The 14,681-nt window shown below is 36.1% G+C and overlaps 1 protein-coding gene across 2 annotated transcripts in view; it reads left to right on the forward strand.

Moving 5' to 3' along the window:
* TBC1D23 (TBC1 domain family member 23) overlaps positions 1-9,381 on the forward strand; it is a 70,198-nt gene extending 60,817 nt beyond the window's left edge. The window contains exons 15-18 of one of the 2 annotated variants that reach the window (XM_004378138.1): positions 1,740-1,828; positions 4,253-4,388; positions 5,828-6,022; positions 7,741-9,381. In XM_004378138.1, the coding sequence (XP_004378195.1) occupies positions 1,740-1,828; positions 4,253-4,388; positions 5,828-6,022; positions 7,741-7,822 (502 nt within the window). In that variant the 3' untranslated portion in view covers positions 7,823-9,381. The remainder of the gene's footprint in view (positions 1-1,739; positions 1,829-4,252; positions 4,389-5,827; positions 6,023-7,740) is intronic. The other variant, XM_004378137.2, reaches the window with a different exon arrangement.
* Positions 9,382-14,681: the final 5,300 nt, after the last annotated feature.

A 14,681-nucleotide genomic window follows, 5' to 3' on the forward strand; every position in this document is an offset into this window, starting at 1 on the left:
TCCCTTGCTCCCAAAGGGATGAGACCAGTGGAGTATCTTAGATGGCTGCTCACAGGCTTTTAAGACCCCAGACACTACTCACCACGGTAGAATGTAGAACATTGTTTTTATAAACTGTGTTATGCCAGTTGAGCTAGATGGAGAACCAATAATTTGATCTTACAGAATTTTATAGTCTAGATGGCACTAAAGCATTTTTTAGATGAAATTATTACCTTGGTCTTTGCCTTTTATAAGAAGGTTGAATCTAAGTTTCAAGGGTGTTTTGAGTTATTTCTTTAATTTCTCTCTTGGCATAGGTTGATAATTTACGTGATGATTTTACATTAAGATATATTTTGTGCATCATTTTACTTTAAAATCAAATGGTTTTATGATTTTTTAAGTTACACTTAAAACTGTGTATTGATTAGCATAACTTATCATTTCCACACAGTATCTGTTATATACTAAACGCTCGTTGGTTTCTATGAGGAATGGCCTTTTGGGAGAAGTAAAGATTAGGTATATTTTAAAAAAATCATGTCACTAATATTTTGGTTGATGGTATATGTAAAATAATTATTTAAAATATAGATTTGATCTCTGTCTTTTGAAAAAATTGAATTCTAATACTAGGTAAAGACATGCTACTTGATTTTTTCCACATTGGAATATCTCTTGAAAAGAAGATTCTGAGTATCTTCATATGTGACATGTCTTCCTTCATAGTAGATAATCTTAACTGAACCTTATCCTACAAATAATGCAATGCTTCTTCCCTAGAAAGGTGGTATTTCCTTGAAATATGTATTTTTACTTCTTGGTTTATTTGAGATTACCTGAAAAGTAACCAGGTATAAATTATTACATTAAACAGAGAGGTCATACTTATTGTAGAACTAATCAGGTTTTGGAGCCCTGGTGGCACAGTGGTTAAGAGCTCGGGCTGCTAACCAAAAGGTCGGCAGTTCATATCCACCAGCCATTCCTTGGAAACCCATGGGGCAGTTCTTCTCTGTGCTATAGGGTCTCTGTGAGTCAGTATTGACTTGGCAGCAAGGTTTTTTTTTTTCTTGTTTTAATCAAGTTTTATTTCGATGTTATTTATGCATTTGCCACTTGAAGAGGAAAGGCAGATTCATTTTCATCATTTATTTATGCAAAAGAATTAGAGTCTTAGTTTCAATTAAAACAAAAATAACAGTGATTTTAAAAAAAGGGAGGAAAAACCTTAAGACGTTTGTGCCTATATTAGAAGCCTTAACTGCTCCTAGAATTTGAATATTTGGTTCCATAGTCTATTTTGTCTAACGAACATTTCTGTAGCACTTGCTACATACCAGGCATTGTTCTAAGAACTTTACAAATATTAACTAATTTAATTCTCACAGTAGCCCTGAGGGATAGATACTCTTGTTATCCCCATTTTACAGATCAGGAAAAAGAGGCACAGAGAGGTCAAATAACTTTCCTAAGGCCACACAGATCTAAGCATTCGTTGACTTTAATGTGACTACTGAAATTGTTTAAAATTTAATTTTTACACCTTTGAGACCATTCAGTTTATCAAGTCCTTATGCCACTTTTGTTCACGTGATTTCCGCATCTTCTTTCAGTTTCCTTAACATAGTTACTCTAAAACTATGGGGAGGCGGGGACCAAAGATCATTTACATTTATTGAATATTCAAATATGCTTGATAAAAATCTTTGATAACTTAAGTGATGATTCTCCCTCCTAAAATTCTTTGAGTATAGGCATGTGAGCAGCAGTGACAGAGTGGGCAAGCCTTACCGTGGTGTGAAGCCTGTTTTCAGCATTGGGGATGAAGAAGAATACGACACAGGTATAGTAATACACTTACCTACAGACTGTTTTCCTTATTCACCATGAGTGATAATAGATACCCTTCTGAAACTAACCTAAAAACTGCTTTAAAAAAGAATACAGTGAGATTATGTAGAGGAGAACTTCCTATTATGAGTTTGGTTTTAGACATACTAAATTTGTGATGCCTTGGTGACGCAGTGGTTAAGATCTCTGCTGCTAACCAAAAAGGTCAGCAGTTTGAATCCACCATCCGCTCCTTGGAAACCTTATGGGATAGTGGGACAGTTCTACTCTGTCCTGTAGGGTCACTGTGAGTTGGAATCAACTCAACAGCAATGGGTTTTTTGGGTTTTATTAGAAATCTAAAGGTCCCCAGGTGGCACAGTCTGTACTCTACTGCTAACCAAAAGGTTGGTGCTTGAACCTACCTAGTGGTGCCACAGAAGAAAGATCTGGCAATCTGCTTTTGTAAGGTTATACCCAAGAAAACCCTATGGAGCTCAGTTCTACTCTGTAACACGTGGGGTCTCCATGAGTTGGAATCGACTTGACATCAGTGGGTTTGGTTTTTTGATTTACTAGAAATCAAAGCAGAAATATTGAATAGGCAGTGGTTATAGAGATCTTCACTTGAGGATAGAGGTGGTAATTTGGGAGTTATCAGTGCAGAAATAGATTGGATGTAAATCTCCTTGATCACCCATGTAGGGGAAGAAGAGTTGTGGGCCTGAAGTCCAGAGACTTGCAAAATTGAGACAGTGAAAAAAGCCTTTTGAAGCTGGAGGCAGTATCCGAAAGGGCCACAAGATGGAGATACTATGCCAGGCCAGCTTATCGTCCTCTGTGTGGTTCTCTTTAGTTATATTTTTAAAAATAATGTCTTACCTTGGTTCATAATCCTACTGCCCAGGTTACCCCAAATGATTAATTAATCATAATAATATTGATTAATATATATATTGAGTTAGAAAAAAATTAAGTGGTACATAAATGTATGAAATGAGAAAAAAAATCTCCCAGATCTCACCTTGCTTTTTCCACTTAGTAAAAATGTTGCATGTTTTCCATTTCAGCCCATTCTCTTTCTGTAATATGACGATACCATAATTTATTTAGCAAGTCTCCTTCCAACCGACGCTGGTGGCTTTCCAGTTTTTTCCGGTTTCAGATGGCAGTGGATATTTGTATACATGTATCTTGAGAAGCTTTTCCAAGTATATCCATACAATAAATTCTTAGCAGTGCAATTGCTAGATTAGAGGATATCGTATTTGGTGTTTTAACAGATAGTATAAAATCACCTTCCAGAAAACTTGTGTTGATGTCAATGTGCTATTTCTAATTGTTTCTTTTTCTCTCTGTTGCCATCTTCCTGTTATCTATCAGTTTCTGTCTCTTCATGAATATCTCAGCTCCTTGTATTGTATTATCCATTTCCCTTATCCTTTTAATTATACATTTTGGCCTGTTAACAAAGGGAACAAGAGATTGGATGGATAAACTGTGATATATTTACACCATGGAAAATTGCACAGTAGTGACAATGAGGAAACTGTATATAGCTACGTGTAGCACAGTGGATAAATCTCACACACATAATGTTGAGCATTGCAGAAGAATACAAATGAGTAATCTACTATTTATACAAAATTTTTTAATGCAAAAGAAAACTATATTATTAGGTATATTTATATATGGTTAAAGTATACGGAACTGGTAACATCAAATTCAGATAGTCACTGCTCCTTGGTGGGCCAGGGAGGGGATTGTGATTGGGAGAGTTATATGAGGGCTTCATTTTTATTTCTTAAGCTGGAGGTTAGCTATCTGGGATTTCCTTTTTATCTCTCTATATTTTGAAGTATTTATTAAAAAGCAAAGGAAAGAACATTTATAATCATTAATTCTAGGAACTGTAATTGTTCTTTCTTTTGTTTCTGAATTAGAATGTTTTATATTTCTCTCAGGGAAAAAATAAAACAACTAAATTGAGTTTTACTTGTATATCCCAGAATGGATTTTATTGTTTTTTTCCATTTAAGTCAGAAACCAGCAATAGAAAAAGAACTCTACCATCTTTGCCCACAAAATAGGTGCTTATTATTGGACACTTTATCCATTTCTCTATAGACTAATCCCAGATCATATTTATGTTATCTATGTCAAAAAAGTTGAAATTCTCCAAATAGTTTAATCTTTAAAAAACTTATTCTCAATATGTTCACCTTTCTTCTTATACGTAGTGATGCTTCATTGTAGTAGTTCTGTCTTAGTATTGGTGGCATAAAGAATATGGTAGCAGAATTTGAATCGATTTTTTTTTTCAACCATTACGTTTAAAATACTACTGGTGTGTTTTTCAGGATGTTAAGAAATGTATCATTTTAAAAGTTGGTTATATGAGAAACTGTTCACTTTTAAAACTCTGAATTCTTTATAGATGAAATTGACAGTTCTTCAATGTCAGATGATGATAGAAAGGAGGTTGTAAACATTCAGACTTGGATAAACAAGCCAGACATCAAGCATCATTTTCCTTGTAAAGAAGTGAAAGAAAATGGACACATGTTTCCTAGGTACTTTTAAAAATGTTTTCTTCAGAAGTAAAACTAAATTTGGGTTAGTTAATTATATAAAACTGAACTAACTTCAGAAGAACTTTTATCTAAGTACAATAAGTAGTAATTTCCTTCTGTCAACTTGTATCATATGCCTTATTTTTTAAAAAATATTTCTTACGTATTTTTTATTTTGAAATTTTTTTAACCCACAAAAAAGTTGAAGAAATGTTCATTGAACACCTTTACGAGCCTGTCTTATTTTCACCAGCTATTAGCATCTTTTCATTCTCACCCCATTTCTCTATTTATACATGTATATACATATACACACGTACACATACCCTTCCATATGTCAAACTATTCAAAAGAAGGTTACAGTATGACACTTCACCCCTAAACTGTTCAGCATAAATCTCCCAAGAATAAGAGCATTCTCCTACACAACCCACTATCATTACTACATATTTAAAAATAACTTTTTTAGTTATCATTGAATATACAGACCATACTCAGATATTCCAGGGTGTCCTCAAAGCATCTTTTATGGCCTACGTTTTTTCTTCCTGACTCAGGATCCAGTCAAGGGTAAAACATTGCATTTGCCTGTTGTATCTCTTTAGTCTTACCCAGTCTACAACAGTACTTTCCTCCCGTTTTTCTTCATGATGAATGAACCCTTTGCATCCAGGCCAATTGTCCTGTAGAACGTCCCACATTCTGAGAACTATCACTATATTAAAAGTAAGCCAAGACACAGGAGGATATTAATAATCCTATGCTTATTTTGCCTTCAGGATCCAGTTATAGACTATTTTAAAACATGTAAGGCAGCCCAACTATTTTCTAGTGATCTTTGATATTAGGTATATGCTGTGGTGTGTTGCATCCTAGTATATGCATGATTGTAGCATCCTAGTATTTATATGATTTTATACAACTTACATCATTTTCATTTAGTGTGGTTTCTAGTAGCATTTTTATAACAACCTATCAGACGTATATTGTTTGACCGGAAGTATTATTAAGTAAATACTGCATATTTATTTAAAATGAGAAATTTAACTTTTTTTATAATATGGGAGGGAGAAAGACATAGAGAAGGCATTTATTATTTTTGTTTATAAATATAGATAATACTGTTAAAAGTCTGAAAGGTAGCTTTAACCAAAAATCTATTTATTATTTTAATGATTTTTATAATATAATGAACTTTTTTTCGCAAAATGTGACACATTTGCTTCCAAACAATTGCAGCATTATCTTCGTTAAAACACTAATTTTGCATACAATTAAAAGCTTTTATTATGTAGCTTTTGTTTTTTAATTGAAAAGTAATTTCAACTAGAGTAGAACGTTGTTTATAATTGAGGCTGTTGAAAGCAGCAGCTCTGTTGAATTTCATGTCTTTAAAATTCTCTTGGTTTTTTTAATGCTTTTTTTTTTTTCCTCTTAAGTCACCTCTTAGTTACTGCAACACATATGTACTGTTTAAGGGAGATTCTTTCACGGAAAGGACTGGCTTATATACAGTCTCGACAAGCGTTAAATTCTGTAGTTAAAATTACGTCCAAAAAAAGACATCCTGAGCTAATTACCTTCAAGTATGGAAACAGCAGTGCTTCAGGAATAGAAATCTTGGCAATTGAAAGGTAAGATATTTTTAGGATGGTATTATCTGAATAGCAATTCATTATTAAACATAGTTTCTTTCTCTATTTGGGGGAATGGTTGGTGGAATAGGATACTTGAACCATTTTTATTAATATTCTTTGCTGTCTTTTTCTCTCAAATCCTTAGTCATATGTCATTTAGCCATTAGTATATGTTCTTAGTGGGGACCATAGCTAATTCCATAAAACTTTTTGACAAAAGGGTCCTTAGGAATAATCCATCCAAATGCTGTACTTAGTACTAGTTTGCAGAGATGCTTGTCTCAGAATGTAAGTCAGTGTTTTTTGTTGTTTTTTTAATCCCTCATGAAAAAATTATTGGTTTGAAAACTATCAGTGAATGAAACAGTGTGCTGAGTGATGTACAAGAGCCTCCTTATCTCATTGTGGACCAGTAACAAACAGTTCACAGACTGGCACAGTGGCCATGGACTGCACTGATCTCAGTGCTATACCTTGTTTTATCTTATAGATTAAAAATGTGAAGCCCACAGAGGTTAAGTGACTTTCCAGATGTTCACACCTAGCTGGTGATAGAACCCGGACTATAGATAGGCCTCCTGACTCCTGATCCATGGTCCATTTCACCTTGCGTTACTTCAGGGTATTCTCCTTGTGAGACTTGGGATTACAATTCTTATTAACCTTAGAACTTTTATTTATTTACAGGAGTGCTTGAATAAATAATAAGCTTAAGATAATCTCTGAGCACTTTTAAGATTTAAAATAATTGAAATGGAAAATTAATTCAACTTTCCTTTGGCAGCAGAAGTCATGAATCTACACTGTTACATGTACCCCATTCCTCATTAAAAGAAAGTACTTTTTAAAAATATAAAAGCTGCTTTATTAATAATAAAAATAATATATTCACATTGTGAAAGCATTTAAATAATAAAGGAAAATATAAAGAAGTCACGGAAATCCCACCCTGTTAACACTTCAGTGAATGTCTTTGCAGATATCTTTCTATGCATATGTATACATATATTAAGAACTAGATAAATGTGGTACATGCTTTTTTTGTATGCTTATTTTTTTAAAAAGATTACTATAGTGTGACTATATTACTATTTTAACAAATATAAATTCATAACTTTTTTGTAGTAGGTATTGTTCTGTCATATGGATAGTCTCTGACTTAACCAATCTGCTGTTGATAAGCATTTAGATTATTTCCAATTTTTCACTGTCGTTAACTTTTTTTTAATGGATCTGCTTTTAGCACATATTTACACACTTGCCCAATTTATCTTTCCAGGATAAATTTGTAGAAGTAGATGCAGTAGGCCAGAGGGTACACACATTTTAACATCTGCTTATAAATTATTCCTAATCGAAGGATGTTGGAATTATGACTCTTCCATGAATGGTAGTAAATGAGAATTATGTTTTAAAGCTTTTTCCATAAATTTTAGCTAAAGAAAATGTTACACACATACCCATTCTTCACTTACCAACACGGTTAGGTTCCAAAATACCAATAATAAGCATTTTGAACTAAAACGAGAGATTGATCTTTACTGACCTGAGCAGGAATTTTCTCTGCTCCCTCTCAGTTTTACTTTTAAAAAGATCATTTAATCTGAATATTTATTCACAGGAGTTTTATAAAGAATTTGTATTACTTTCAAAAGTACTATATTAATGTGTATGTGTATGTGTGTATATATATACATATATTTTTCCCCACATAGGTATTTGATTCCAAATGCAGGGGATGCTACCAAAGCCATAAAACAACAGATCATGAAAGTTTTGGATGCTTTGGAAAGTTAATATAAAAGAAGATTTTTTAAAAAGAAATGAAGGCAGCCAAGAGAAACATGGACATCTTTTCCTGACTGAATACTAACCGGAGGCCTTTCATGTGCTCGTGGGGGTGCTTGAATAACAGGTCTAAGAAAGTGTAAATTACTATAATCAATCTTGGACAGTTAAACATTTTTTTGCAATTTTCTTTTGCATTTTTGGTTTTGTAAAATAATTTACTATAAAGGTCAGTTACTAAGTGAGTTTGAAGTAACTGACCCATGCCTTCATGGATCAAGGGTGCAGAAAGCAGTTCTGTTTTGAAGAGCTGTTTTAATGGAACATGCATCACTTTCAGGTTTAAAAACAACCATACACATATATACTTGCAATGTCTTCACTGAAAATTAGAGATTGATGAAGAGACCCCTTTATTTAGTTTTTCCCGCTGAGCAATATCAGAAACTAAAAAGTATTATGTAGGTTAATAATTATCTCACTGTTTCGGTTCTTAAAAAAAGAGTGAAATCTTTTTAATGAAATAGGTGGAGAGTCCAGCTAACTCAGAAATGCATCAGCTAGTGAAATGTTGAAACATCAGATTCTAAATCACTTTTGCACCATTAACTAATAATTTGAACACAGTGCTTCAGAAATAATAAACCTGACCTAATGGTTTCTAAGGAGCAGTTAAAAGTTTTATAATAGGTAGGCATGTTAAGACTAAAATTAACATTTTGGGGTCAGAATTGTATCTGTAAAAATGTCATTGGTCTTTATTACAAGTGAAATATTTGATTTAGGATATTTCAGAACAAGTGTTGAGCACACATTTATCCTCACTGAGATCGTGGGCTGTGGCCACACTGACTTTCGCTTCCATACAGCCACATAATCAGAGCGCTTTATCAACACTTTAATTGTTCTTATCACTGACTGCAATTTATCTTCTTTTGGTTTTGTCTTCTCTTGTTAAAGTTTCAGTGGTTTGAAAATATTTTTCTTTTAATATGACAAAACTGAAAAGTGATCTGCTTTATTTTGCAGCTTTCTCAATTTGTTGAGGTGCATATTAGATACAGTTGGTGACAAATCCGGGAATGCATTTGGAGCCATGAAATGACTTTTTGTAAAATCTATTTGGGAAATAGCAAATCCACACTATCTGTCATGCCCTAAATGTAGTGGGTTATCTTTGAGGATTGATAGGAGAAATATTTAGACGCACCCTGTTAACAGCCAGTTATTTTAATTTACTTAATGGAAATCAAGTGAATAAAAAGCAACATAATTCAAGAAATTTTATTCTAATATCTAAATAAAAACAGTTTAATTGAGTGGTTGAAGACATTTGCATGAAATTGCACCTGGTGCAATTCTTGATATTTATAACTCTCCCCTACAACTGTTGTATCGCATCTTTCCTTTTCTTGGTGCCCCCTTTAGAAATGTCCTGAGGTCTGATTTTTCACCCACTTCAGCCATGGAACTTTTTTCATAATATTAATGTAAAGATGTTTGTGTTACTGTTTGTAAATTAAAATTGTAAATAAACAAGTACAGTTTGCTCAAACCTTTGTTCTTAATGAAAATGTTTCTCTGTCCCTTTACCCCCTCCCCATTTGTGGATGCCAGAAACATCAGAAAATTGAGGGTTATAATTTTAATAGAATTTAAATGTTCATGTTTCAGGTTTGTAAGTATTAGATTCCTAATTCTGTTCATCTAGAAGGAGGAAGGAGGTAGTTTAAAACTAGTGACATTAAATTCCAAATGTAAATTAATTACTACCTTGAACTATTAAACTCTCTGAACTTTAGTTTCCTCCTCTCAAATGAAACGTGAATATTAAGTGAAAATGCATTTCATTGAATGTATTAGGCACTCATACACTGGCCCACTGACCACAGAGCTACCTTCACTCTGAAATGTCCACCTTACGTGGACTCTTAAGGATTACAGAGGTGGCAGCATTATGAGGTTGGCATTATTTTCTGTGTTTTCAAAATGAGAAAACAGGCTCAAAGAAGTTGGCTGTAATCTTTATGGAGCAGATTGCCAAGCCTTGCTTTCATGGTACCTCTGGATGGGTTTGAACCACCAACCTTTCAATTTGTAGCCAAGCACAAACCATTTCTGAAACCCCGGGACCTTAAATGTTATCCCCCAAATGTTCTTACGGTATTATATTTTAAACCAGGATCCATTTCGATATAAACTATTCCAGAGCATTAGAGAAGATAGCAAGCTTTTAAATTCATTCTATTATTTCTGATACCAAAACCAAAAGCAATCTAATATAAATGCAAAAATCCTAAAATAGACTATTAGCAATCAGATTTCAGCGCATTAGAGGACTGATTTGTTGTCGAGGGTACTGTTGGAATCCACAGTATCCATTTTCCTCTCCCCCATTATGGAGTCAGATCCCACTGGAACCTCACATGCCTAAGCCACCAAGGATAATTGCATCCCCTTTGTCACAGTGGCTTGTTCAGAGAGCTTAGCTAACCAGCATATGGTATTACCCAGGCCACAGGGGTTCTTTTGCAGAGAATCAGCAGATGTTACAAAACAAGGAATTTTTCAACAGTGGTATCACTAGCGGGGTTCAGGGGCCTCTGCCTGCACCAGGTGACACTGTCAAAGGGGGTGACACCGAAATGACGGTCTAAAAATATCCCTGTAGTTAGTTACAACAAGAACATTTTTTGTAAGCCCAGCTTACGTGTATCAATGTACCTACAAGGCTAAAACTCTATGCTAACTTACTTTTTGAACCTTCTAATATGCTTTTGTCAGAGCTGTAATTATTACCCAATTACAGTTATGCTCCAAATCACGTAGTATTGTCTGCACGCGCTAACAAGCATGCACTGTTTTCGTTTGTTGCCAATGTTTTTATAATTGATTTTGTCAAATTTCCCGTGTTTTAGCTATAATATTCTGATAATTAGTATTTGTGAAGCTGTATCAGTAACTTTTGAGAATGAGATAGTAATTTAAAGGAAAAAAATGATATACAGGAATTGGTGGGCAAATTTGAATAACAGTCACATTAACTGATCTTCCTTGTAGGCATATGAATATTAGCCTATCAGTGACAGCATTGTACTTCAGGATAGATCTTGAAATGTTCTTTTTGACGATGAAGGTGATGCCATTCCTCTTCAATTTGTCATTGCCGGCATAGTAGACCATATGATTGTCCAATTCACAATGGTCAATACTAATCCATTTCAGCTTGCTAATGCCTAGGATATTGATCTTTATGTGTTCCATTTCATTTTTCATGACTTCCAGTTATCCTAGATTGATACTTCGTACATTCCGTGTTCTGATTATTAATGGATGTTTGCAGCTGTTTCTTCTTATTTTGAGTTGTGCCATATCAGCAAATGGAAGTCCCAAAAGCTTGACTCCATCCACGTCATTAAGGTCGACTCTACTATGAGAAGGCAGCTCTTCCCCAGTCATAATTTGAGTGCTTTCCAACCTGAGGAGCTCATCTTCCAGCACTATTATCAGACAGTGTTCCACTGCTATTCATAAGGTTTTCACTGGCCAATTTTTTCAGAAGTAGACCACCAGGACCTACTCTGTCTTAACTCTGGAAGCTCCGCTGACAGCTATCCACCATGGTGACCCTGCTGGCATTTGAAATACCAGTGGCATAGCTTCCAGCACCACAGCAACATGCAAGCCACCACAGTACGAGAAACAGAAGAGTGGTGGGCCAAAGGTAAATTGAAGATTTTTACGAACTACAATCTGAAATTGATCAAGCATGCAATCAAGATGCATTGATAATTACTGGCGATTGGAATGTGGAAGTTGGAAACAAGAAGCATCAGTATTTGGAAGATATGGCCTTAGTGATAGAAATGACACCGGAGAGCACATGACAGAATTTTGCAAGACCATGACTTCTTATTGCAAATACCTTTTTTCAACAACATAAATGGCGACTATACATGCGGACCTCACCAGCTGGAATATACAGGAATCAAATCGACTACATATATGGAAAGAGACAATGGAAAGGCTCAATGGCATCAGTCAGAACAAGGCCAGACTTGTTCCGCATGGAACAGACCATCAATTGCTCATACGCAAGTTCAAGTTGAAGCTGAAGAAAATTAAAACAAGTCCATGAGAGACAAAATACGACCTTGAGGATATCCCACCTGAATTTAGAGACCATTTCAAGAGTAGATTTGGGGGACTTCCAGCCAACATGGCACTATAGACAGAACCACCACACTTTCCTCCACAGCAAACATGAAAAAACTAAGTCAAACAGAGACAAACGTCCATCCTGAAACCCTAAGCATCAAATGAAGAGATAAAGAACTCAGCCAAGCACTGAGTGGAATAAGAAACTGATGGAGAACAGAGAGCAAGGAGAGATATGTGCACAGGTCCCTAATCAGCTAATACAGCACAGATTCACCATCTTGGACTCCGGTCAGAGATCGGTGAACAGGGAGTACAGGAAAGCAGCTTCACAGAGCTCCCAGCAGGAGACAAAACAACTGGTAACCAGCAATATACACCTTCCCACCCCCCACACTTCTTCACCCCCACGCGGCTTCCTCTGCTTCCTGCAGCCACAGTCTCTTGGCTGGGAGGCACCAGCTTCAGCTCATCGCTGCTTGGATTCCACCCACCCACACTGGCCAGCTCCTTGAGTGCCATTTGTTTGTTGCTAGTGTTGCTTTTTTCCACTTCATTTTGTTTCTTACATACTTCTCACCACCACCCCCTCCTTTCTCTCAGATACCTGGCTCCATGTGCCATCTTTGCTTCTTCCTGAAAGGCTGTGAAACGCTGCTCGACTGTGGAACTGCTTCCTGGCCTGCCCCGCAACACTGATGCGATCCCCGGGGCTTTTGTTTGTTTTGAATTGATCTGTTTTGATTTGTTTGTTTTTCTTTTCTCGGGTTGGGAGCCCCTTCTAGCGGGGCTGTACTGTGCGGCTTAGGATCTACTTCCTCAGTCTGCACAGCTGTGAAGAGGGATCCCTGGGGACATTTCTTTTTTCTTTGTTTTTATTTTATTAAAAAAATATTTTTTTTATACTTTAGAAGAAGGTTTACAGAACAAATAGTTTCTCATTAAACAGTCAGTACACATATTGTTTCATGACATTCATTAACAACCCCATGACACGCCAACACTCTCGACCTTGGAGGACCTTTTTTTTTGGTGAAAATATACATAGCCAAAGTTAAACCATTTCAAAAGTTTCTACATGTACAATTCAGTGACATCGATTACACTCTTCCAGTTGTGCTGCTATTCTCACTGACCTTTTCCAAATTATTTCATCACCATTGTCTTGAACTCACTGCCCCCTAGGCTTCCCATCAAATCTTTTGAGTTGCTTTTGTCAATTTGATCTCACATAGATAATTCTTTTTTTTTTTTGTACCTTAGATGGTTTGCAGAACAAATAGTTTCTCATTAAACAGTACACATATTGCCCTATGACAGTGGTTAACAAGCCCATGAAATGTCAACACTGTCCCTTCTCAACCTTGGGTTCCCTATCATCAGCTTTCTTGTCCCCTCCTGCCTTCTAGTCCTTGTCCCTGGACTACTGTGCCTCATTAGCCCCATTTTGTTTCATGAGGCTGTCCAATCCCTGGCTGAATGGTGAATGTCGGGAGTGACTTCACCACAGAGCTAAAAGGGTGTCTGGGGGCCATGTTTTAAATTTTTGTTTTGTTTTGTTTTCTCTATCCCTTTTTGTCTTCGTTTCTGAGTTTCTTGTCTCTATTTACTTTCTCTTCTTGTCTCCTGAATACCTGTCGCTGTGTGACACTTCTACCCCTTCTAGCCAGGCTGTAATTTGCCGCCCGGAAGCCACTTCCCCAGTCTTCACAGCCAGACTGGTGGGATCCCTGGGGGATTTTCTTTTTTTTTTTCTTCAAATACTTATTTTTTCTTTTACCTTTTTTTCCTTATTGTTTTTCTCCATTTCTCGGTCTCTCATCCCTCCACTCCAACAGCAAGCTCCTTTAGCACTCTTTGTTTTTGGCTCCTGTTTCTCTCTCTGCTTCTCATACTCATCTTAGCTCCACATCACAATCTCCCCCCTCCTTCCTGCCTACCTGCACTGTGTGCTAAACATCACACCGCCAAGCAGCACAGGCATGGCCTGTGGGAACCTGCCCTGCACTGATTCCTGGCCGGCCCTGTTGGCCCTAGTACGTGCCGCAACCCATCTCAGCATCTCCCCTTCAGCTGGACCTGCCCTGCTGCACTATAGCCAAGTGACTGACCCTGCCAATTGGACAAGGAAGTGAAAAGTATTGCGCCCACAGATGAGTAAACAGCAAAGAATGCACAGCCCGCCTGCTCACACATAACCGAATTAAAAAAAGCAGGACGAAAACAACAAATTTACAATAATGAGGAAAATAACTACTGAATGTCCTGAAGGCAGCAGACAATATCAAAACATACAAAACAAGACAGAATGGTTCCAGTAGGTGTTCAAAATAAAACACCAGATGACTTACCAGTACAATAAAAGGCAATAGAACTACCTGATAGGGAATTCAAATCCCTAATATTCAGAGCTATCCAAGAGTTGAAGCAAAAAGAAGACAAAAATAAGGAAAAAATAGACAAATTCATGGAAAATACAAAAAATGAAAGGATGCAGGAAAATAATACTGGAACAAAATGCCAAAATAAATTCACAACTAGAAATCATACAAAAACAACAATTAGGAATCCAAAAGATAACAAGATTTCAGAAATGGACAGTGTCATAGAAGGGCTGCAGAGCAGGTTTGAAACGACGGAGAACAGGATCAGCGAACTTGAAGACAAAACACTTGGATACAACCCTGTTTGAGGAAAAATCAGAAAAAAG

Source organism: Trichechus manatus, unplaced genomic scaffold (genome assembly GCF_000243295.1).
Source record: "Trichechus manatus latirostris isolate Lorelei unplaced genomic scaffold, TriManLat1.0 scaffold00055, whole genome shotgun sequence".
Lineage (NCBI taxonomy): Eukaryota > Metazoa > Chordata > Mammalia > Sirenia > Trichechidae > Trichechus > Trichechus manatus.